Source organism: Mus musculus, chromosome 18 (genome assembly GCF_000001635.26).
Source record: "Mus musculus strain C57BL/6J chromosome 18, GRCm38.p6 C57BL/6J".
NCBI lineage: Eukaryota > Metazoa > Chordata > Mammalia > Rodentia > Muridae > Mus > Mus musculus.
The window spans coordinates 78160399-78184875 of NC_000084.6; the positions used below are offsets into that span (position 1 = coordinate 78160399).

General features: G+C 46.3%; 1 protein-coding gene across 6 annotated transcripts in view; it reads right to left on the reverse strand.

The window, feature by feature from the left end:
- The window catches only part of Slc14a2 (solute carrier family 14 (urea transporter), member 2), a 450807-nt gene that overhangs the window by 14255 nt on the left and 412075 nt on the right, over nucleotides 1–24477 (reverse strand). For 2 of the 6 annotated variants that reach the window (XM_006526488.1, XM_017317915.1), the window contains 3 exons: nucleotides 24148–24282; nucleotides 23725–23835; nucleotides 22841–23237 (listed from right to left, as the gene is read on the reverse strand). In XM_006526488.1, the coding sequence (XP_006526551.1) occupies nucleotides 23083–23237; nucleotides 23725–23835; nucleotides 24148–24282 (401 nt within the window). In that variant the 3' untranslated portion in view covers nucleotides 22841–23082. Of the gene's footprint in view, nucleotides 1–359; nucleotides 443–2697; nucleotides 2824–18080; nucleotides 18775–22840; nucleotides 23238–23724; nucleotides 23836–24147; nucleotides 24283–24477 lie in introns of those variants that run through there. The other 4 variants (NM_030683.3, NM_001110274.1, NM_207651.3 and 1 more) reach the window with 3 other exon arrangements.

The window sequence follows — 24477 nt, forward strand, 5'->3', positions numbered from 1 at the left end:
AATTATTTTCCCCTAGCATGCTAAGTTTTTGAATTTTAAGTAGAGGTATGAGGTCAAATTACAAAGGTTTTCTTACAAAACAAAACAAAACAAAACAAAACAAAACAAAACAAAACAAAAGGCACAATCTTATTTCCTAAATGCAAACCGATGACAGATAATCCAAATGAAAAGGTATGACTTTTAGCAGAGCAAACGGAGGAAAACAGACATTTCAATCCACGGAACTGCAGTTCTGAAAACAGGAACTCAAGAGATGTTTCTCTAAATCAGAGCCTCCTTGATGGACTGCAACCCCCAGCCTGCTGTGGGCTCTGGGCTGTGAGGTGCTGTCTCTGGTCTGGGATTTCCATACTCACAAAGAGCTCCACTGTGGGCTTCCGATACGGGCAGGGCAGTGGCTCTTTGGTTTGCCTCTCTTGGTGTTCGCCTTTTCCAAACACTGGAGTTGGAAGGAAAGAGAGAATCGTCACTTCAGACACCTGCCCTTTGGCACCCTGGCCTAACCAAAGTCTTTTGAGAAATTATTGCCCTGTTTACATGATGATGTACATTTTCCCTGAATAGAGGAAGGAGTTTTACTGTAGGCTTCTGTTAAAGGTAGGGAAGTGGCTCTTTCCCTGAATAGAGGCCTCCAAAAGGGCCTGAACAATGAAGAAAAGAAGGGCTCTTAGCCATTAGAGTCCATGGTTTTATGCTTCCTATAGAGATCCAGCCACTCTGCCTCTTTAATGCAGGGATTAAAGGTGAGTGCTACCATGCCCAGCTATGATGATATTTATTTTTAACCTAACGGTGGCCACACATACTTTGTGGCCTAACCAACAAGTTCCCGTTCCTCTAGTCAATAATCTCCCACCATGCTCGGGCTAGAAACGCTAATTAAACTCAGAAAATAAGGAAAAATCTTTAATAATTTTTTTCTTTGAATTTTGGCATTTTAATGGTTGGGCCAGGATAGATTATAGCCATGTAGTCACTTGAGATAGGTCTTGAGATGTCCTTCTGCCCTTGTAATTCTATAGAACTCCTGCACCATGACTCTAAACATCTCCCATAATCATCAGGCTGGCTCATCTTTAAGGATGATCTTTTTAAGTCCTCTTGGAAAAAGAGCAGGCCTTAGACGCTTTGGTACTCTGGTGCCCTCCTGTGGTCAAGTCTGAGAATAGCAGGCTGGGCTCGCCTTCCTCTTTGCTATTAATCAATCCCCTTGGCATTTTCGTGTGTTTAGGGTGTTTAAGCACTAGAAGGAACACACCAAAGGTATCCTGCTCCCACTTGTAAAGAATAGGGGATACAAACACTGGTGTGGTTTGGAAGTGTTTTTTCAATCTGTGTGTCGCGACCCATTTTGGGGTTGAAAGACCCTTTCACAGAGGTTGCCTAAGACCATTGGTAAAAACAAATTATGATTCATGATAGTAGCAAAATTACAGCTATGAAGTAGCAATGAAAATGATTTTATGGTTTGGGGGTCATCTCAACATAAGGAGATGTATTAAAGAGTCGCAGAATCAGGAAGACTGAGGACGACTGACTTAGGGAAATGAATACAATTTGGAAGCTTTAGAGAGAGGAAAAAACAGAGAGGCTGCCTCTGAACTTGAGGCTTGTATGTGTGGCCTCCCTTCTGAGCCACCCTCTGACCCTCTGACCCTCTGCTTCTGTCTGGTGCAGGCTGCCAGGCTTCAGCCTTCCCCAGGGACTTCTCTATCCCAGACCCCTTTGCATGGGCTGCACTCCCCACCCCCCAGGCCCTCTCCCCACCACTGACCTCTCTCAAAGACCTGCACTGCCTTCTTTACTTGCAAGTTTCCCCCATAACCGCTCTAGGCCCTTGCTCTATTGGCTAACTTTGGGTATGAATGAGAGTGGAAAAACTGAAGCAAGACGAACAGGCACCAAGGCAGCTTCCTTGTGTGTGATCTCTCATAGTGCTCTGCACTATGAGTCGGCTGTGTGACTGTGCCATTTCTGCTTCCACTCTGGGGGCTGTGGTGGATCCATGCTCTGTCCTATCTGATTAGAGGCTTCTCCATCCCTCAGCTGGCTGGGACGATCTCTTCAGGATCCTTGATATTGGCTAGAATCTGACCCTGGTTTCTAGGTTCAAGTGTCTGGTATTCTCCTTTGCTAAGCCTTGGCTGGCTTCTTGCATCCCCTTCTCTCTCCACCATTCCCTTCTGCTTTGGCCCTCTGGCCACTGTCATTGTCACAGTGAGAACTTTTCATCAGCCTTCTGAACAGGTGGATTTTTGATAGTTTGTTTTGGGAGGGGTTCCTTCTGGCTGTCCTCCTGCCTCAGCCTCCTGAATACAGAGATTAGAGGCAGTCGCACCACGTGTGCCATGACCAGTGTTTTATAAACTGGTGGCAAATTTGAAACTCATGAAGAGCTTTAAAAGAGCTGGCTGCTGGCCCAGGCTGTATTCCTGATAGGTTAAACTTGAATCTTTGTGAATGGGTTGCAGGTAATCCCAGAGCCAAGCCGAGACCTCTCAGTGGCTCCACAGAAGCCTGTCACTTGTTCTGGATTACTTCCCCAACAGCCGGGTGTGTCCAGATACAGGAGACCCGTGGCTTTGGCCAGTGGTCACGTGTTTAAAGGACCGCTGTGTAGTGGGTGCTGCCGTTGTGTAGTAGGTACCTCTGCTGTCTGCTGGGGCCTGAGTGGGAGGAAAAGGATGTACGAACCTTTGCTCCTCCTCCGGATGGATGACCACTCGATGTGGAACACACTCCTACGCCTGGGGAGCACGGTCTCAGAGCTCTCTTCTGCCTTCCACTGGCCTGATCCGTGTGACTGCTCTCCACTGCCACCTACCCAGGGCCAAGAAGAGACAAGTCAGAATGCCACCTGGTTCCCATCTGCAAGCAGCAAGCTTTGGAGCCAAGAAGAAGCAACACCCAGAAGCAGAAGAGCAGGGAGAGCGGCAGCTCCATGCTGGAGGGGTAACTGCGTTAGTCTTTGCACGAAATGCCCAGTGGCCCTGTTCTTCCCTTCACAATCCACTTCCTTCCACAAAGAAACCCAAGTTATATTTGGCTCAAGAGATAGATAAAGCAGGCTTAGACCCATTTCTCCACAGTCAAGGGGACAAGGCAGCCTCTGGGCTGACTGGCCAGTCACTGTGACAAAGTTCCAAAGCTGGCTGCATATTACACAAATGTCTGAGCCCTCCTCACCCCAGACCAGTTAAAAAGGTTAAAGAAAGAACTTGAGAATAATTCATGATATAGATTCTTTTAGAAATTCATAATTTCAGGTGAAACCGGAGTCTGAATTTCAACAGGACCTCCTGCTTGAGTTACCTGTGTATTAAAGATTTGCAAGTCCCATTATAGGAGGGGCCAAATGTCTGGAAGGCATTACTGGCTACAAGAGAATCTTTCCTGCACCACACCATCTTCAGTTGCCATGTTATGGGGAGAATATTCTTGCATTAAGAACAACACTTTCATGGTGTAGCTTAAGAACAGACAGGATTGAATCACCTGGGCTGCTTATGAAAGCACAGGTCCCTAGGCCCACCCAAGGGCTGTTGGTAGGAGGCTTTGGTCGCCTTAGGGCACACAGATTAGGCATGCTCTGTTTGGGTTCTGGGGCAGCCAGAATGGGGTTGGTGCAGTGGCTGGCTGTAAAAATGGACTGTTCACATCACTATACTTCATTCTATTTAGAATTATCTCAAAATGAAAAGGGTGAGCATTGTTGCCGCAAAAAGCTGGAAATCAAGGCTTATGGCGAATCCTGTAGCATCTTACAAAGTGAACTACCGGCCTTTTGGCTTCCAAACTTTTACTCTGTCTTTTCTACTTGCTATGTGGTGTGTGGACCTGTTTCACGGATTCCACAAGAGAGCTTGCTAGAAACACAGAACTTCAGGTGTCATCTCAAAACTTCTAGCTTAAAAAAATCTGCATTTAAACAAGTTCCTCTGTTAATTCCCATGAACTTAAAACTTTGAATATACAGATTTAGATTATACCACTGCTCACGCAGAGGCAATGTTAGCAAAGCTCAGATGGGAACAGGAGTGTGTGCGAGCAAGGAAGAACATCGTGTCTATGCCCTCACATCAAAAGGGAACGTACAGCAGTGACTCCCTCTAGCTCAGACGGAGGAGCAGCCAGTGAGCTAGTGTCCATGGCACAGCATGGCTGGTCCCTAACTCTCAAGGTTGTGTGTCTGCCCCACAGACATTCCTGGTATGTTAGCTTGCCCTGGGAAATCTCTGAAGATACACAGTATGAGACCAGAGGGGATGTCTTTTCACACCACAGTGCACATTTATCCAGCCAGAATAGCACCCACTGCTGTTAGAGCTGCTTCTCCTTCCTCTTAGAGCAGAGCTGGTTCCACAGTCCTTCCCTTGGCTAAGGTTTATATGGACCTCGGCATCATAAACTCAGAACTGGATGAGAGCGTCAAGGTCATGCCATCTCTCTTGTCTAAAGGGATCAGTTCACCAAGACTGCTCATGAACCACAGGGACAATATCAGGCTTCATGACTCCTAACTCATTGCCTTCCTCTCCCCACCACATTGCAGTGTATTGACTAGCACAAGCCTACTTGGTACAAGAAAAGGGCCTTCCCTTTAGCTTGGCCCTCCTCCTGGATGTCAGAGCTCACAATAAATGCCGTGAACTAGCCTGTGCTATTTTTTTTGTATGCACAAAGATGGTGCATAAGCCAAAGGAACATTTGTCTGGAACAAGCAATATGAACAGGAATGTTTTTGTTAAGATGTTCATTTTGTTTGGTGGCTAAACAGCCAGAAGAATGGAGGAAGACATTGAGACAGGTTTTGGGTTGAGTAGCTGAGGGATGCCTGATAAGAATGGGCTCTTTCATCAGGCAGAGCCCACGATGACCTGGCTTCCTTGTATTTAGTAACAGTTTCTGCACTGGCTCAGAGACAGGAAAGTGAGTGGGTCAGGTTACTATGTGTGATAGAGTTGATTGATGGCCTGATCACAATAAAGCAAAAGTATTAAGTACCTCTCACATAGGCTGCTGAAGGATCACCATGTGGTCCACAGCCCTTAGCTGTGACAGCCAAGAGTTGAGAGGTGCAAAGAGTTGCTACAAAGTAACAAATACCTTTCACATAGGACCACCCTGTGGTCCACAGCCCTTAGCTGTGACAGCCAAGAGTTGAGAGGTGGAAAGAGATGCTACAAAGTAACAAGTACCTTTCGCATAGGACCACCCTGTAGTCCACAGCTCCTAGCTGTGGCAGCCAAGAGATGAGAGGTGGAAAGAAATGCTTACGACAAAGACTGATCAGGAAGCAACCAACTCCCAAAGGCTTGAAAACAGAGCAAAAGTGAGAGCCAACTACTCCTGGAGCCCAGGCAGCATTTTCAGAATCCTCTAAGCAGATGGAGGGAGCACCAAGAACAGCACGCACATCATTATTGCAGAAACAAGACATACCATCCGAGTAGCAGAAAAGAAGGGGCAGAAGCACGCTCTGGAATATAGAGGCCGTTACTTTCTGCTTGGCATTTTTGCAGATCATGTACCCTCATTGACACTTTCCTTAATGGCAGGATGTAATTCTTCCAGAAAGGAATCTACAGCCCCTGGAGGGCTGCCCTTCTCAACCTGACCTGTAAATGATGACAGATTCCTCGGGTCTATCTCCTACTTCTTTGCGATACTGTAACAAAACCAGATAGCGCTTATGAAACACTCTGGAAGAAATTGCAGCTGTTCACACAGCAGACATATCCGCAGGGAGGACACTTCTTTCTAATGGCACAGGGCTCTTCTGCTCCAGGCAGGAGACTTTCTTCTCCTTGGGGAACAGCCGCGGTTTTACACCTACCTACACAGACTCTTGCCTAGCTGTGCCTTAATCACATGTTCTTGACTGGTGAGGTACGTGATTTCCTCCAGCGCCTGCAGCATCTACCACATGTCTGATAGATCGATGGCAGGCACTCAGAATGCTGTTAAATGAGTTAACGAGCGATGATTATCCTATGCATTTTAATTTCTGAATGACATAAGAAAACAATGGCTATACCAGGGTTATATAATATTTGTGTGTGTGTGTGTGTGTGTGTGTGTGCATGCATGTGTGTGCCTGTGTGCATGTGTGTCTGTGTACCTGCACGTGCATCTGTGTGTAGAGATCAGGGGTTGACATTGAATTTCTTCCTTATTCTTCACCACAGTTTTTGAGACAGGGTATCTTTTTGAACCTGTAGCTTGCCGATTTGACTGGACTGGCTGATCAGAGAGTCCAAGAGATTCTCGGTCCACAGCCCCCACAATCCCCCAGTGCTGGGATTTTCGGAGTCTGCCATTATATCTGCTTCCTTTAACACAAGTGCTGAGGGTCAAGCTCAGGTCCTTCAGCTGGCACGACAAGCATTGTCCTGAGCCAGGTCATCTCCACAGCCCATAAATAACTTAAAAAATGTTGTGTCTTCTGTTGAATGTTAAATGTTTTATAAATATTGAACTAGAAGTGCAGGTTTTTATTGACTGACAAAGGTTATAGCTGGGGCGTGTGAGGTTTGGATATTACAGGGTATAGGTGATCATTTCCATAATTATCTGGTCACACAGTGGCTTACAGATGGTTCTATCACTGTTTGGCCTTTGCTGATAAACCTGCTAGGAACCCAGAAGTCCTACAGAAGTGGCTGAAGAACTCAATTAGTAAGAGAAAGAAAAGAGGCCACTGAAGGTGGACCTCTGACAGGATGTGATTGGACCATTAGATTTGATGATCTAGATCAATACTATTTGATCACGAAGCCCAGGTTGCTAGGAAATGAGACCTCACCTGCTATAATGTAACAGTGACTGTTATTTAGTAAGTGTCTCCATCCCTGTCCCCCTGGCCCGCCCCTTCCTTCCCCCTAACATCATGGTGTAGTAAACAGATACTGAGCCCAGGGACTCAGACAACCATGTCCCTGTTTGTGTAGAGGCACAGTGGCATTGTCCCATCTGCCCAACCTTGAATGTTATGTGACATGTACCGGGAAGCTCTGTCCTTGGTCAGCTACTGTCCAGCAGGCCAGTAACTCCTGGGTATGCAGCCTGGGCTAAGAACTGCTGCTTCCCCCTCCACTCACCGGCTTTATTAAAAATTCCAAAGCACACATGTTCATTCAAGGGTCATTGAGGACCATTCCGGGGACACGGTCCATACCCTCAAGGATAGCTACTAACTCTTTCATGTTTTAGAAGGTAAAACTTTAGTGCCACCTTCTTCCTGGTGTCGTAGAAGGAAACCAGTTTGGAGCTCTCATTATTTGTCCAGAAGCACTCTTTCTGGGGCAGCAGTGACTTTAGAGTTCTCATGCCTCTAAAGACATCAAACGGGCGGCAGTAACAAAGATTTCGTAGATGAAGTAAAACTTTTAGCTTATTGCAATTTCTTTGAGGGATCCAAAACCCCTCTTAAAAAAAAACAAACCAAAAAACTCAAGCTAAATTTGATATTTTTTTTTTCAAAGAGGAAAAACTCATCTAGCGTGTCTTTTAAAAAGTCAGCTCACAATGGCCCATGCCTGTAAAATCAGCCTGTGGTGGCCTTGCCTGTGTCTCTCCACAAGCTGCCCTCCTTAGCTTTGAGCCAGTTTTCCTTTCTCCTGGAGGTGAATCGATGCTGTCTATTGATACCCACGATGTCTATTGCTCGGAGCATCTGAACCCACCAACACGAACCGCTTGTCATTCCCCCCAGCTCCCTGGCTCTCACACTCTTATGACATGCCCAATGCACTATGGGCAATTCTCTAGACAGAATGCAAGAATGGCTGTTTCTGTGGTACTATATCACCAACGGTGTGTGTTTGTTTATTTACTGCTGGTTACGGTTTGGTTATAATTTGGATAGATGTTTTGTGTTGGGCTTTGCAGTATGACGTTTCATTGCTAGACATCATTTTCTTTTCTTTCTTTTTGTTTTAAAAAAGATTTATTTATTATTATAATTAAGTACACTGTAGCTGTCTTCAGAAACACCAGAAGAGGGTGTCAGATTCTCATTATAGGTGGTTATGAGCCACCATGTGGTTGCTGGGATTTGAACTCTGAATCATCGGTAGAGCAGTCAGTGCTCTTACCTGCTGAGCCATCTCGCCAGTCCCTAGACATCATTTTCTTTCTCTGTCTCTCTCTGGGTCTCTGTCTCTCTCTATCTGTGGTGGGCAGGGGAGGCTTCTGAGTGCTAAGTGAGATTTTTTTTTTCTTTTCTTTTTTTTTTCCTTTCCATTTTTTATTAGGTATTTAGCTCATTTACATTTCCAATGCTATACCAAAAGTCCCCCATACCCACCCACCCCCACTCCCCTACCTGCCCACTCCCCCTTTTTGGCCCTGGCGTTCCCCTGTTCTGGGGCATATAAAGTTTGCGTGTCCAATGGGCCTCTCTTTCCAGTGATGGCCAACCAGGCCATCTTTTGATACATATGCAGCTAGAGTCAAGAGCTCCGGGGTACTGGTTAGTTCATAATGTTGTTCCACCTATAGGGTTGCAGATCCCTTTAGCTCCTTGGGTACTTTCTCTAGTTCCTCCATTGGGGGCCCTGTGACCCATCCATTAGCTGACTGTGAGCATCCACTTCTGTGTTTGCTAGTTCTTAGCTTTAAACATTGTATCACACATGGTCACGCGAGGTCATTTTCATGCGTAGAACATGCTTTGCATGTATTTTCTTCCCCATGCCCCATGACCCTTTCCCTTCCTGTCTCAACCTCCCAAAACTCATTTGGGTTTTCTACATGGCTTCATTTTTATCTTCATGTCTTCTGTACATATATGATTTTTGTGGATCTATAAAGTCTAGGAACAAATGAGAGTGTGTGTAATATTTGTCTTTCTGAAACTGATGTAATTTTCTTAGTATGATTATATGTCGTTGAATCTATTTTCCTGTAAGCAACATTACCTTATGCTTCATTGTGACAAAATGTATACACACACACACATATCTGTACGTATATGATACAATGTATAGAATATAAGTGTGTGTATATGAGAATACATATCACATTTTCTGTATTCATTCCTCTGTTGATAGATGCTTGCAATATATCTATTTTGAGCAGTGCTGTAACAAAGGTGTACCCACATTTTTATGATATGGTGACTTATAGTCACTGGGTGAATACCCAGATATGGTAGAGCAAAGCTGTGTAAATGGGTGTTCATGTTTTCAAAGACTATTCTATATATCTCAAGGCCTTGAATGTTAGAACTGGAAAAGAAAGAAGTAGAATTTTGAGACTCTCTCATCTGCCTCCCTTCTACAGTTTGGGAGCTGCAGCTTGCAGGAATGGAGTGTCTTGTCTGTGGCCACCCTGTTAGCCGAGCCACCAGTAGACAGTGGCTCTGTCCTGTGTTTGGCACTTGAGATTTCTCTTCTCACCCTGCATCCTGTAAGTGTTTGATTTTTGCTCTGTCAGTTCCAGTGTGCTTCAGAACGTGATGGCCCACGTTAAGTATTCTAAAGTCCATTTCTCTTATTCTAAAGTCCGTTCCTTCCATTTTCTCAAGAACACACCTTCCTAAATCTCCCTGATATTTCTGGACTGGGCAGTGGGCTGAGAGACAGACTGAATCAAGAGGATTTGGTCCATGAGAGTACTTTATTATAGGGGGCTCCATCAACCAATGGCCCATCCTTTAAGAATGTGGGGTATGGTTCTTTGTAACCGCAAGATAAGTGAGCCTCTCATTAATAGCTGGTACTTTGGGCACGATCTCTCTTTTTCCGTTCGTACAGCTCATTAGTTAGCCAATGGACTTGCCTAAATTTTGATTTCTTTTGATCCTTTTGTCTCATGCCATGAGGAAGATATCAGTAAGTATGGATGGGCTGATATCTCATTTAAACTCATGAAATCTTACGGCAATCTTGTAAATGAGATTAGCGAGTCAAAGGCCAGCTATAACTTAGGCAATGCTTGGCTCATTTTCCTTCAGAATGACATTGTACTGTCTTCCCATCCACTCTACTGAACTGTGTGTCAGCACTGCCAGTCTTCCCGAGTTCCATCTGCCTTTTCTCAGCCCCTTCTCTATTCCAACTGTAAAACTAGATTCTAACTTTCACCTAATACTTAATAATCTGCCTAGCTCCACAGTGCCCCAGCTCCTCTGCCTTGCTTCCTAGATAGTCTATAATCGAGCAAGTGTCGTTATCCAGCCTCATATATTTTTCTTTAATGCTCTCTCTCTGCCACGGCACTAACTTGTCACTGCTTCACCCCCGTGTCTAAGGTCTGTCCACCCCCCACTGTCTGTGACACCATCTGTGACACTCATTTTGGCTTATTTGGTCACGTGAATCCATCCATTCTCTGGATCTTTATTGCAAGTTCACAAAGTATTTTGATTTACAGTTCTTGGAGTTTAAGTTTGACAGGGTTTTTAAATGTAGCTCAGGCTGGCCCTGAATTCACAGTCCTTCTGCCTTAGCCTTCTGTGCCTTGAGATCATAAGCACCCATCACCCCAGTTTATAGTAGAATAGAAGTGGTTGTCATAGTTGCAACACATGTGAAATATATATGATAAATATTTCCCAACTCAATTAAACTACTTGGAGTGATCAATTCTTTCATAACCAAGTGACCTTTGACTCTAGGCATTGGCAGAAAGAAACTGAGGCCCAGAGAGAAGGGTCTTACCTGGGCTACAGTTACGAAGCCAGGTATTGACTGCCATCTTGTTTTGACTTTTATTCCTGGAGTATAGGCGTTTTATAGAGAGCTGGAACTTTTCATATGAAATCAATGGGTGTGTGACTTTTAAATCAAAGCATAAATTATTTCATCTATCAAAAAGAATAACAAAAGGTTACAAAGATAGATATCCTCATTGGAAGCAAATTTTCCTGAGTCACTGTTGTAGGCCTTTCCCTTATGGCAATATTTCCATACTGCCTTTCCACAACCCTATTTCATGCTTTCCCCGATTATCTATGACACAGATGCTAATTGATTGTAGACGTCCACCAATAAGTTTAGATACAGCCTCAGGATCCTTAACATGATGACCCAAACATCTAACACCAATCAGCCAGACTTGGCCCTTGAGGGCAAAATTATTTTTCTTCCTACCATTATGGAAGGATGTGTGCTTTGTACACATTTGAGAGAAGGGGTATGAAGCAGAGGCCATGAGTAGATCGCTATAGCTAAGCCTTGAAGGATGTCTTTTCCCCAGGATAGAGATAAAAAGTCCCCCAAAAAGGGCAGAAAAAAAAAATCCCAAGTCCTACACTGTCAAATAAGATCTAGCCACCTGCAGCTAGACCGGGTGGACTTGTGATATTTTACATAAACACTTAGAACCTATCTCCTAACAATTGTTGGAGCTCCTTCATCAATGACCAGTCTCAGGAAGGACAAATAAGATTATAAAATTTACTACCGAACAAGATAATGAGCTGCCCACCTCTTATCTACTCAGATCTGACACAGGAGACAAATGACCCACGAGGAAAGGCCAAATCACTTCTCTTAACTGCTAGTAAAGTGCCCACTGTCCCTTAGGGGAACGGTTCTGTCTTTTGGAGTTTGTCTGCTGTGCTCCTGTCTACACTGTGTGTTCTTTGTTAAAACTTTTCTGTCAGTTTGGTGTGGTGAACACTTTTGCCCTGGGCTTCCCTTTCCTGCATGGATACTTTGGTGGCTCAGCCAGGAAGCTCTTCCCTCATCTCCTTAGGCTTCTCTTCACTCGGAGGTTGAAGGTGGTTGGCAGAGTGTCCCATGCATGGTACCTGGAAATCTCTGGGGCTGTTCTTCATTGAGATCCAAAGGCTTCTGGGCTGAGACTTTACTCGACTGTCACCCATTAAGGCATGAGCTAAGAGTTCATTTTAGTCAGTCTTCAAGGGTGAGGGGTTGCTTCTCTTCCTTTTGGGATTCCCTCACCTTCAACACGTGATGAGGGGACAGTGGCAACTTGTTTGGCATGAGTTTACACGTTTGGTGAGGACACCTTCATTCCTGTCTCCTGTCACTCTGTCTTGTGTCTGTCTCTCACCACCACAGAGCTGGAGGGAGCAGCCATGTGTGGCAGATTATGGTGTTTACACCTGCGGTTTTCCTTCCACGCCAGACTTCCTGCTCCGAGAGGCCAGTGGCAGCCAAGGTTTCTTACTAGCTAGCTCAACCGCTGGCTTGCCGCTGCCTACAGCCACACCTCTGCTCAATAGCTGCTTCTGATGTCTCCTCTGACCTTTCCGCCTCAATCCCTTTCCTTTCCACCCAAGGCTTTCTCTAGTAGCACCACACTCCCTTTGCACAGGGAACATAACAGGGAATTCAGAGAGCATTTAAAGGCAAGCCCTTTCCTGAGGAGAGCATCCTTCTCCATGGCATGGCTGATGGGAACTCTGGCGCCTCTGAGTACATAGTTCCTTCTCCATATCTGACTTTTCCCAGATGCAACCCAAGCTAGGATCTTTTAGCCTGGATCCAAAAGGCTTACTGTGACCTTTGTCAAACCTGGCAGAGTTATCTCTATTGTCCTGACTGCATGATGCATGCACGAATAAGGAAAGGTCCTGTGTCTTGTCTCTAGCAAGCATCTGAGCAGCTAAGGTTCATACTTGTAAACAAACCCAGTCTGGCTGGGCTCTGTTACTGTGCCTGACACAGAGTCCCACTGGTCTTATTGGGCCACTGGTGTAGGGAATGAAAGAGAAGGACTGAATGAAACCTATAATTGTTTATCTATTGAAAAAGAGGAAAAAGACCTGTGTGTGTGTGTGTGTGTGTGTGGAGAGAGAGAGAGGGGAGAGAGAGAGAGAGAGAGAGAGAGAGAGAGAGAGAGAGAGAGAGAGAGAAGGAGGGAAGGAGATATACATGTGTGTATATGGGTGGGTTTGAATGTGTATCTATGGGTGTGTGTGTGTGTGTGCCTGTGTGTGTGTGTGTAGAGAGAAAGAGAGAGAGACAGAGAGAGACAGAGAAAGACAGGGAGACAGAGAGAGATGTATATGGGTGGTTTGAATGTGTATTTTGAGTATAAGTGTGTGTGTGTGCCTATGTGTGTGCCTATGTGTGTGTTGGGGGGGGGATACACGTGTGTATGTGTCCCTCTGTCACTTTCCAGCTTATTCCCTTGAAACAGGGTCTCTCAGTGAACCTGGAGCTCACATTTTTTTGTTCCTGCCTCCAACAAGTACTGGGTTACTTGCATGCACAACCATACTGCCATTACATAGGCTCTGGGGCTCTGAACTCAGATCCTCACGCGTGCTCAGCACGTTCTCTTAGGCCTGAGCCATATAGCCATCCTGGAAAGGACCATGGTTACAACTGTTAACTATAAGCTCTGGGAAATAACAACACGGGGGCTTCTGAACACCCTGCTCTCTCTCAGTCTATAACGACTGAAACTTATGTGAAAGCAAACCAGTCTTAACCCGGAGAGTCCAGAGGGCCAAGCTACCCTGGCCATAGCTTTATAAGCTAAGACTCTTCATGTATGAGCATAAAGCTTCAAACGCTAGGCCAGGGCCTGTAGACTCCATCCACTAGTGATTAGACACACATAGACCTTAAGTTCTTTAATAACTGGGAGAAGACCTTAGACCAAAAGGGTCAAGCTAGAAGAAGAAGGGATAAGAGGCAGGTGCACATGATGGCAATAGTGGTGACAGCCACCTCCCTGCCCATCTCGGGGAATCTCAGGGCTCCATCTAGTAGCAACATGACCTAGGCTCAGGTCAAAAGACTCTCTCCTGTTCTTCTTGTGGCTAGCTGGGGCATTTCATTGGACAGTGACTAAAGCTACCAAGATACAAGACTCACCCAATCCACAAAGAAGAGGCCTGCTGAATGCAAGATCCTCTCTTTCCCTAGTGAGAGATCAAAGCCAAAGAAGGATAAACGCCCCTGACTCTGTTCCTTGACTACGAGGAGCCCAACCTCTCTCAACGCCTCAAAGGGGAGAATCACCCTCCCTTTGAGGAATATTCAGCTCTGAGGCTGTACAAGCTCCTGTCTCCTCTAGGTCTGTGGATGGTCCTTGAATCACCCTCTACATGGCAAGGAGAAAAATCACATCCCTCTGTGATACTGAGGCTCTGTCTCCCTCAATCCCCCTAACGGAAAAGCCTTAACAATCATCATCAGACTTCACATTTGAGGACTCATTTTTCATCACTGACCATCTTCTCCAGTTTGACTTTCCAGTCCTCCAACCAGCTTGGTTTTTTATCTCCTTTAACCTGTATGGTAAACAAATATCTTCCACTCAGTACTTATGATCCTCCCTGGTTGCCCCATTCGTTCCCCAGATAGAGCTATCATCCACACCTTTGAGGCTATCCTAAGTTTCTGGGATTGTAGATACTCTACAGCCTTTCTACCTGTCCCTGCCCCATGATGGTCCAGAATCATCGGGAGCCTTAAAGGCCATCCCTGTGGTTTCTACAGGAGACCTCTACACCACCCAACAAATTCCTCTTAAAGTATACAATACTTTCGTTCCTGCCTAGTGTTTGATGTTGCTTCCACTAACGTTCAATCTTGCCACAGAGTTCTTAAAGACCCCAACAGTTTTTAGGGTCAGAAATCAGAAGGAATATCAAGACAGATTTTCCCTGTTCATACTGTGATACCCACAGCCATGTAGCCATCTAGAAAGAAAGAGACATCCTCATTGCTGATAAGACACAGTTAAACTTGCCCCTGAAGTTTTGGGCCTTGCCGAGATCTGGCCCCAAATGCAGATGACTATTATGTATGTATACTATATTATTGCAAGGTCCACCATGAAGACAACATTGGCACTTCTCTGGGTAAAAGTTGAGCTTATTAACAAGCCAAACAGGAGGATCAGCTTCTGCTCAAGCCTGCCTTGGGTCTCAGGATTCTTCCTCCCGTTTCAGTTTGTCCCCTCAGTAGACTCAACAAACCTTAGACTAGGGCTTGATAGCCACTCTAGAGGAATAATTACAGATCCCAGAAAACAAGCTCTGTCTCCCTGAATCCCCCTAATGGAAAAGCCTTAACAATCAAATTACACATTTGAGGGCTAAAGCTCTCCAAACTCTAATGTGGCCTCCTCTCACAGACAGACGTTCTTCATGTCGTCTATTTCCGAAGTCTGTCCAACTTGTCAGGGAAATCCCAGAGGAGCCATGAGGCTCCATCTCCTCTTACTGCCTGTCCAGTGTAGGAGGACTATGCTGGGAGACTGGCAAACAGACTTCACTGACATCCTTCCTCCTGCGGGGGACTGAGATATCTATTAGCTCCAGTACACACCTTAACTGAGTGGCTGAAGCACTCCTCAGAAAAGTAGAAGGGCCCCCAGCTGACCAGCCATCATGGAACGCAGTGGGTTACTCTGTGTCCAATTAGTCCTTGCGGTCTGACCTGACTTTCATTCCCAGTATCACGCAGGGAATGAGTGAAGCCCTCAAAATTAAGTATTATTTATGCAGCCTCTTACCCTCCATCTTCTGGGAAGGTCAAAGGGCTACTCTATATTTATGGCAGGTTCTTCCTCTTGCTCTCGACAGCTCTCATAATAGATCCAGAGGGCCATGACCTCCATCATTGTGTTAACATCACCAAAGACAATCAAGGCTGTCTCCAAGACCGGGTCAAGTAGCTGCACACATATTTTCAGGATCACCTTGTCTCATTAACATAAGACTGGGTCCATCTTCTAACCCTTCTGCAAGATAAAAAGGCCATTTGTATCTGACTGAACCTGACCATGTCGGGTCCTCCTAATGTCTTCAACTGTAACCAAGTTACAAGGCTTGTGGTTGTGGATTCATCTACCTAGCGTCAAGGTTGTTCTACCACTCCAAATTCAAGCAACCTACTTCCGTGAGCCACCTGGAGATGGCTCCCTTTCTACCAGGCTCCAGGTGAGACCTACCTTCAGATACCTCTAGAATCCAATTTATTAACTGACCTAGCTCATGACTTGAATTGTAACTCTTATTACCTCAACAGCACTGTGCCCTGTACTGGGCACAGGGCTCCCAGTGTTCATAACCACTCAAACTTCCCATCTGTCTTCCTCAAACCACTCTAGCCACCTGTAAGCACTAAAGGCTTTGCTATTCTTTTATTTCTGTCCACATCCCCTTTCCTATTGTCTTAATTCTGCTCTTTGTCATAGGCCTCTCTTTACTTCACATCCTGTATAATGGGTACCTTCCAGATTATAGGACATTAAGATCTAGATGACTTTGTCTGGGGGATAGCTGATTCCCACTTGACCTTTACGTGATGTCCCAGCCTGACCTGCACGTTTCTGTGATACCACCCTGTTTATGACGAGGCTCAAACCTTTGTGTCTTCTGCTCCTACCATTCTGTGGCAGAAGAGCAATGCCAACCAAGGCTCTCTGCTGCTCTCTCTCAGCTCCTAGGTAGTTCCAGAAGAAAGAGACCTTCATGCCCTTCATCAATAATTTGACCTTGTTGATCTGCCAGGGCAGATCTAGAAACAAAAAAGCAAAAAAAATAAGGGTGCCCCAAATAAACCCAAGATGTCTTTACTCTCACAACCAGATTCCAACCACTTTGAGCTTGACATAGTGGATTGTAAGGTCATACAAAAACAATGACAGCCTAATTCTCACTGACCTCTGGTACCTCACTCCAAATGGACAATCCCTGGGAGGACGAATGGAGGTGTAAAATTTACTATCTACCATGACAGAGTTACCCACTTCCTGTCTACTTAAATATGATCCAACACAAATGGCCCACGGGGCACATCTTAGTCACTTTTCTTACCTGATATTAAAGTACTCTGTTCTCGCTCACAGAGGCAATTCTCGTTCTCTGAGAATTTATCCACTATGTTTTAAAACTTTTAGAACTTCATAGTAAAACTTTTATGTTGGATCTGGGAAACTGGCCCAGTGGATAAAGCACTTATGGCACGAGCACGAAGATTAAAATTTGGATCCATAGACCCACAGAAAAGCCAGGCAGGTGTGGGAGCCCTGTACTTCCAGCACCTGTGGGGGGCAGAGATAGGGGACCAGGGCAAGCTGGCTAGCAGACTGGCCAAAACTGATGATGCCTGGGTTTAGTGAGGGACCCTGCCTCAACAGATATAGAATGATGGTCACCCAATGTCAACTTTAGCTCTCCACACACATGCATACACGTGTATATGCCTGCATGTGAGCATGCACCCCCCCCCATGTTTATCTCAGTTCTTGTATGATAAGTACTTTTAACCCTATGCTTTGGTCTTGGGGCCGATCATATATTTTGTAAGGCTGTCCATGGTCTAATCAGATAAATTCTATATGCTGGAATAATGCCCCTTATGGTCTCTGTCATCCAGAAATACCCCTTTCTGCAGCTATATAGAATAAGTATATCCTATTGAAATTGATATCTATGAGGACACCAAGGCAATAGATTGCTGAGGAGCTGGGATGTATAGACACACCTGGAACAGAATGAACCAGTTCTGTTGGCATTGTCTACAGAAGGGAACAGGACACACAGAGATAGGTCAAGCCTGGGGCAGATAATGACATCCTGGAAGAAGGTATTGACTCTATCTCATTAGACAGAAGTTTGAACCCAGAGGCTCATTTCAACACAGTGCTTCCCTGAAGACTCTTGGAGACCAGAGCTCTAAGGCTTGAAGATGCGTAGGAAGGATGACAGACCACACAAGGCCCACACAGTGGTCAGGAGAGGTGGGAAAGGGGATCTGGGGCTGATTTGTTATCCCGGTTCTATCACACGGTGAGCAAGACAGACCAGCTCAGGTGGACAATGTGTACACCTAAACTTCGGCCCCTGCTCATTTATCATGGGGGTAAGTCTGTGGACTAGCTGAGGGTTCTTCATCTATAAGATAAGAGATTTGAACTATAACTATTTAAGAGCCTTTACAGCTTTAAGCTTCCAGGATCTAGTTTTTTTGTTTGTTTGTTTGTTTGTTTTTGTTAGTATTCTTAGTAGGTTTCTACATCCCACGACTGCCTTCCCTAGATAGAGTTCAATGGAAGACAGAAGAGTTTTCTTTCGAAAAGCCAGATGGTCCTGTAGGTTGGCATCTCCCTGGTTCCCTTCTGCCCCCAGTGTCTCTTACCTGGGCTTCTTTTGATTCTCAGATAGGACTGGAGAAATCTAGATCATCAGACTTGAGAAGAAACTTCTTGCCAATGTCTGTGGTCCTCAGCTCCAGGCGCTTTGAAGTCTCCTATGCCCGTATCTCCTCACTGCCCTGCATCTTCCAGCCCTTCCTCTTGACAACTTTCTGTAAATCCACTACGTTTTACCCCTGAACCCATGCCTGCCACAGGTCTGCCAGTGGAGGAAGAAGAAAGACAAACATCTCTCGACAGTCAGCCCTCCTGCACGCTGGCCTTGTTGACTTAAGGTGCTTCCTAAGTCCCTTAGGGGAGATGTATTCTAGCTGTCATGGTCTCTTTACCAGCTGAATCAGGTAACTTCCCTGACAGGGCAGCCCTGCAACCGTCTAGCCGCTTCCTTCTTGTCTCTCAGGCGTTACCCACGTCTCATTAGAATTCTAGCTCCAGTATTTGTCTTTAAGCGATGACCTAAGCATTGTCTCCTTGGGGGACCAATTTGCCTTCCAACCTCAGTAAGTGCACCTGATCTCCCAGCAGTGTCTCAGTGGAAAGTCTGGCACAGCCTAATACTAAATGTGGGATTTCTGTGGAAAACTTCGGACCTTTTCCCCTAACTCTTGTTGACCAGGGTCTCCTGGTAGCTCACCAGGTCCCTCTCAGATTAAGAAGGGTATATGACCTAACCGGTGTGGTCAAAATACACCCTGAGGTCTATATATTAGGGAGGCTGACTCTTGCAAGTCCCATGATGCCACGGGTCTGGTGGGCTGACCTGTGGGGGAGGGGGCTAACAAAACATGCTTTGCTTGACTTCAAGAGTAAAATGGGTCATCAACCTTACACATACTGCTCCCAGCATACACGTAGGGGTGGAGGTGGCATCCTTCCCAGGACCACAATGATGCCTCACACCAAGGACATTAGCTCCACCTGAGTAGACAAACTCTCCTGCTGACGTCAAAGGTTCCCTTCCCACAGCAGGTGTTTGGGACTCCCAAAGAAGGACCTTGATCAAGGAGGATGAAATGCAAACAAGAGGGGTGGGTGGCACTCAGGGGCTCCCACATTCCAGGGACAGGCTGCGAGCTGGTTGAGAGAAGACTAATTCCATACTTAGGCCCTTCCAGGGTCCATGACAGACTGATCCTCGTACCCAAGTCTCCTGCTTTTGTTTCCCCTGGCTGTCTAGGCTCTCAGCTCTGTCTCAGATACCCTTCGCCCTCTCGCTCTGACTCCTTTAGGACTCTTGAGCTTTTCATGGTGAGCTCGGTCCTGCTTCTCAAGCATCCATCCTGGTTCGCTCAGACATAGCATGGAGATGCTGCATATGAGCAAGAATATGCCACCGAGCCGGAAAGAGAAGAGTCACCCGTGAAGTCACCATAAAGAAGTCATCCAGGAATGTCACACTGGGCTCATGAGCTAACTAGAACCATGGTGTAATATGGCACCTCTCGGCCACACGTTATACACATGGTTTATCTGGGACGAGGCAGCCAGCTGCCTTAGAAAGCAGGACACGGTGGAGTCTTGTGCCTATCAGGTCCCAGCACATGCTGGAGCACACTTCCAAGGGCACCTGGAGGCCTACAGTCTCTTTAGACCTTGAGGGCTTAATCAGAAGTCACTTCAAAAGGAAGCTTTCTTCAGAATGCTCTAGCTTCCTTCAGCTCTGCATTTTCATATTTGAAGAAGGAGCATGGTGAATTTAACACCAGGGCCTACTCAGTCGCCAGATTCTTTGGGGGGGGGGCATACTATTTGTTGAGTAAATTTAAGTTCAAGCTACTTGTGCTCCAAAGTGTGTCTGTCTCCTTGGCTTCCTTTTGTTCCTGAAGCTCTCCTCCCCTCCTAACTGTAAGAACAGGTGGGAGGCTCAGAGTTATCATTCATAGAGGGTTGCTTCAAGGGGACTCCCTCCCACCTTATCTTTTAAGGTCCCAGAATTTCTAGATCCATTCCAGACAGAATGGGTCCCTATGGATTCCTCTATCTTCTTGGAATGGCTAGAGGCAGGACAAACACAAGATGCCCCTGGCCTCACTCCCCCTCGAAAATGTGGGTTCTTTTAAAGGAGTTTTCAAGTAAGGGTGTGTGTGGTTTGGTGGAATTTATGATCCCTGCAAAACTGCCACTCCAACTTGGTTTTAGACGAGAATGTCTCAAGTCCCTCACAGCTTTTGAGATTGAGGGAGCAAAGACTCAGCATCCCACAGGATGTACACTGGCATACGGTGGGATACTGGGTAGATAGAGTCACAAAATCAGTCTGAGAAGACCAAATAGTGGCTGCATCTTAGAGGGCCGAAGAGAAGAAGAACGTTCAGAGGGAAGAGGTGTGGGGAGGGGCAGGCTGGGGGAGAGACCACATGAGTGACACTCTCAAGTAACCAGGACAAGAATCTTGATGAGCTGACTAGATGACTGGTTAAACTCTGTAAAAATCTGCAAAGCATAGAACATGTTGTTCTGATGTTCTGCCACACTAGCGGGATGCTGCAGTGGTCACCTGGTCTAGCCCTCTGCCCAGTAAGCAAAGTGCCCCAACAGGTCTCCAGTTGCTTCAGCATTGCCCGAGTGGGAAACTGAGTCTAAGCAGCTCCCATTGCTTGGACAACTGTTACAAAGACACTCTTCACAGACTCATCCCGCTGTCACCTCTGCTGTGCTTCCAAGCCATCCACTGCAGATAGCTAAAGCTCCATCCATTTTTCTTCACAAGGCATATAACCACCATTTCTAGCAGGATAAGGATCCTTCAGTCCATTTACCCTGCTTGGCCGCATCTCGGCCCCTTTCCGTCACAGACAGGTTCTGAGTATGCTGCGTGAGTTTCTCGGTACTCTCCTCCTCTTAGAATCTAACCTATTCTCATAAATGACACCTACCACCTAAGATGCGAGTGACTGACCATGCTTACTTCATTACCAACCTAGGGCTGTTTATATTTTAACAGGTTCCAATCCTTAAATTCAAGGGATGGCTGGAAACTCTTGGGTAGTAGCTACGGGAAGCTATGGGAACAGGAGGAGGAGAAGAGGCATAGACATTTTCCTGGAGTCCTTAAAATCATACCTGAGACAATTCCTGAACAGAAGACCAACCCAACCAGGCAACTGCCTCAGTAAGAAAACTGGTGCTGTGAGCTAAACTGCACAGGCTGTCTGGCCAGCATCCTCGTCTGAGGTGAGACTTTTCAGCTGGCCAGGCAAATCACCGTAAAATAAATTCCTTGAAGGCAGGGCTGGGTCTGATGCTTTCCTGGTTTATTGTCAAGCCCTGGGTTGAGTAACATATTAATAGTTCCACATACAGGAATCTTCTGGGTGAATGAACAAATACGGTCAGTGTACTGGCGGAATTCTCGGGCTCTGCGTACTGGCAGATGCTATGGGGTCGCCAACACGAGAGCCCAGATGGGAAGGGATGTTGGGGGTTACATAGCTTTCAAAGGCAAGAGGAGACAGGCGCAAAGGGTTATGTGCAGCCCTACCCCAAAGGTTTTATAGAACCCAAATTATGATTTCTGAACCCCCAAATCCAATGCGTCTGCTGAGTTGCAGGAAAGAACCCATTAAATACCTCAATGCAAAAAGGATCAATGGTGAAAACCGGGAAGGGGAAGGCAAGTAGCTTGGAACAAAGGTCACGGAGGCCTGAGGTGGGTGGAGAGAGGCTCCAGGGTCAGAGGAGGAAAGAGGGGAGAAGAATGCAGGTCACACCAATGCCAGAGCAAAATCTCTGAGGAAAGACTCGGATTTATGTGTTGGAAGGCAGGCCAATGAGAACGGGCACTAGGCTCAACTTTAGAAACAATGTGGATACCTACAAAGGAAGGTTGCTTATAAAAGAAGAAAAGAATCATGTTTCTCATTTGAAATAGAGCTAGGGAATGAAGAGACAGCATCTATGGTCACGTGGGCACCCTCTGACCAGAGAAGATGCCATTCATGGGTCGGGGACAAGACTCTGTGGCCATGCAAAGAGTTGGAAAACATCACCAGCAGTCTTACTCGAACCAGACCCTTGGGGAAGAGTTCTAAAGGAGCCACACACAGATGAGCTCGGAGCTCGCAAGACAGGACGACGAAAAGAGGAGCAAAGGATGGCCAGAGGTCAGTGCTCGGTGCTAACCTCAGATGGACAGATGTGGTGACAGGGCATGGCACGAGGTGGGGCTGAGTATGGATTCTTGCAGAAGGAAGAGACATGTTAGTAAGGATAATAAACAGCTCCAAACCTGGGCTAGGGAAGCCCCCAGAGTTTAGAAGTGCACATTGCGGAGGGGAAGCGGGGATGGCTATAAAGGCTTTAGTGTCTCAGTGGGAGAGATGGAGCATGTTATGATTAGCTACTAGGCACTTGTTTTTCCATAACAGAGAAATGGGTTGTTATACCGAGTGCTGGGAAAAGCCGTTTAGCTGCTCCTGGAAGAAAGAGCTCAAAGGTTCTAGATTCTTTATTAGAATCTCCAGGGCTCCAGTTTCTCACACTTCCGCTTTCCATCACTGCTAAAGCCCTCTTCTGTGGGAAGCTCCTTGTGCCCACCACGTCCTAGCTCTAAACCAGGGTGCATTTCCTTCTTACTACATATCATCACGTGTCTCTACTCCAGGTCTGCCTAGGAGCCACTCAGCCTGGTCCCTGCTACAGCATCCTTTATCTAGATGTGTCGCTATCACCTCTGAACCCCTTTCTCAAAAAACTAAGGAACAGTTTTGTTTCACAACAACAACAGGTAAATCAGACTCCTCACTTCCAATTCCAGCAAGGGCACACCAGCTTCCTTTAATGCTACAACGGGCAGTTATAAAGATCTGGGCAGAGGGGACGAATCAGCCTCAGGGTTAGGGAGGAACAGGTGGGTTTGATTTGATACAAGTGCAAGGAAAGTGTGTGCTTGGGTGGATCGGCCCAGAGTGGAGGCCACACGGATGCAGGCAAGGAGAGCATTTCTGCTTGGCGCTGAGCTAGTCACCATTGGGGGACTTCTCCTCTTCACTGCGTCTCACTGTCAGGAAGTAGATGCGGTTGGCCTCCGGGTAGGTGACTTTGCTGAGTGGGAGCTTGTAGATGCCAGTGTTGTTGCTTGTGAGGAGGAGGAAGGTGAGGGTGGAGAGACAGAAGGCCCAGGTGCCTGAGGGCACGCCAACCTGAAAATTGAAACCAGAAATGGAAGGATGTTGCTAGGCTCCTGTCTTGGACTAGAAACCTGGGGAGAAGGATATGACAGAGATTGAGAATGGAGAGCCCTGCCTTCTCCCAGGTGAAGGTATTAGTAGGCCTAGATTCAGAGTCAGAAGAAATCAAGGTGTTGCTCTCTTTGGGTACACTCAGAATCTTTTAATGCTAGGCCTGAATGACTTTTATACCCAGACCTAGAGGGCCATCTGTCCATCCCTGTTCTCCACGGTTTTCTTTCAACCCATGTGCACACGCACATACCCACACACCCTAGAATTCCATGCTCAAAATTCTTCTTTGGATAAGTCATGGATAAATCTTGACATGTACATTGGGTAAAGGACAGGATTGTATTACCCTTACACCCTTCCTCAGTCTTCTATAAGACCCCAGGTGCCTGGAAGCTCTGCTAGCGGAGGAAGACCTTAGGTTAGTATTCAAACAGTCTGGACTTACCACTGCCATTGTATTGGAGAGGGCAGCTCCCATGTATGCACAGAACAGGGCTGTGGAGGAACAAGACCAGTAGAGTCAGCATCCCAGAGCTTGCCTTCTTCAGCTTCTGTCCTAGCAAGACAGGGGTTCCGACCCAGAGCTGGCTTTTCGACAGCCTTAGCATTGGACGCCAGCCTTAACCTGATGTGGTCCCTTCCTTTTCAGGTATCCTCCCACCACCATGCATTCACTGAGGGCAGAGGATAAAGGTTACACATCCTTTTATCTGCTTGCATACTCATCACGGATTCTCATTGGGTCAGGAGTCCTCACTTTGAGAGTGGGGTATCCTCATCTTGTCCCCACCAGTTTTGATAATGAATTAGTTTGAACATAGAAAGGCCAGCCAGAGGGGCTTGGTTGTCATTTACTTAAAAAGCTTACCACAGACAAGTGCCAGCAGGTGTGTCTGCCAGGTGAGTGCGTAGAACATGCCGCCAATGGCAATGCAGGAGAGGACACAGTTGTAGCTCCAAAGGCCCAGGTAGATCGTCTCAAAGGGAGTGGCCACAGTCAATGCTACAAGAGAAGGTGTGGTGTTTCTGGGTGATTTTGAACCACAGAAGAAAGGCCTTCCCATGGCTGCTGCCAGGCCTCAAGGTGGCCTCTGTCCCCTCATTCACCATATCCCTTCAGCTCTGCTTATCAGAGGGGCCTCTGTAAATATCACAAGATCACAGGAAACCAGATGGTGAGAAAGTCCTGGGTTTACAT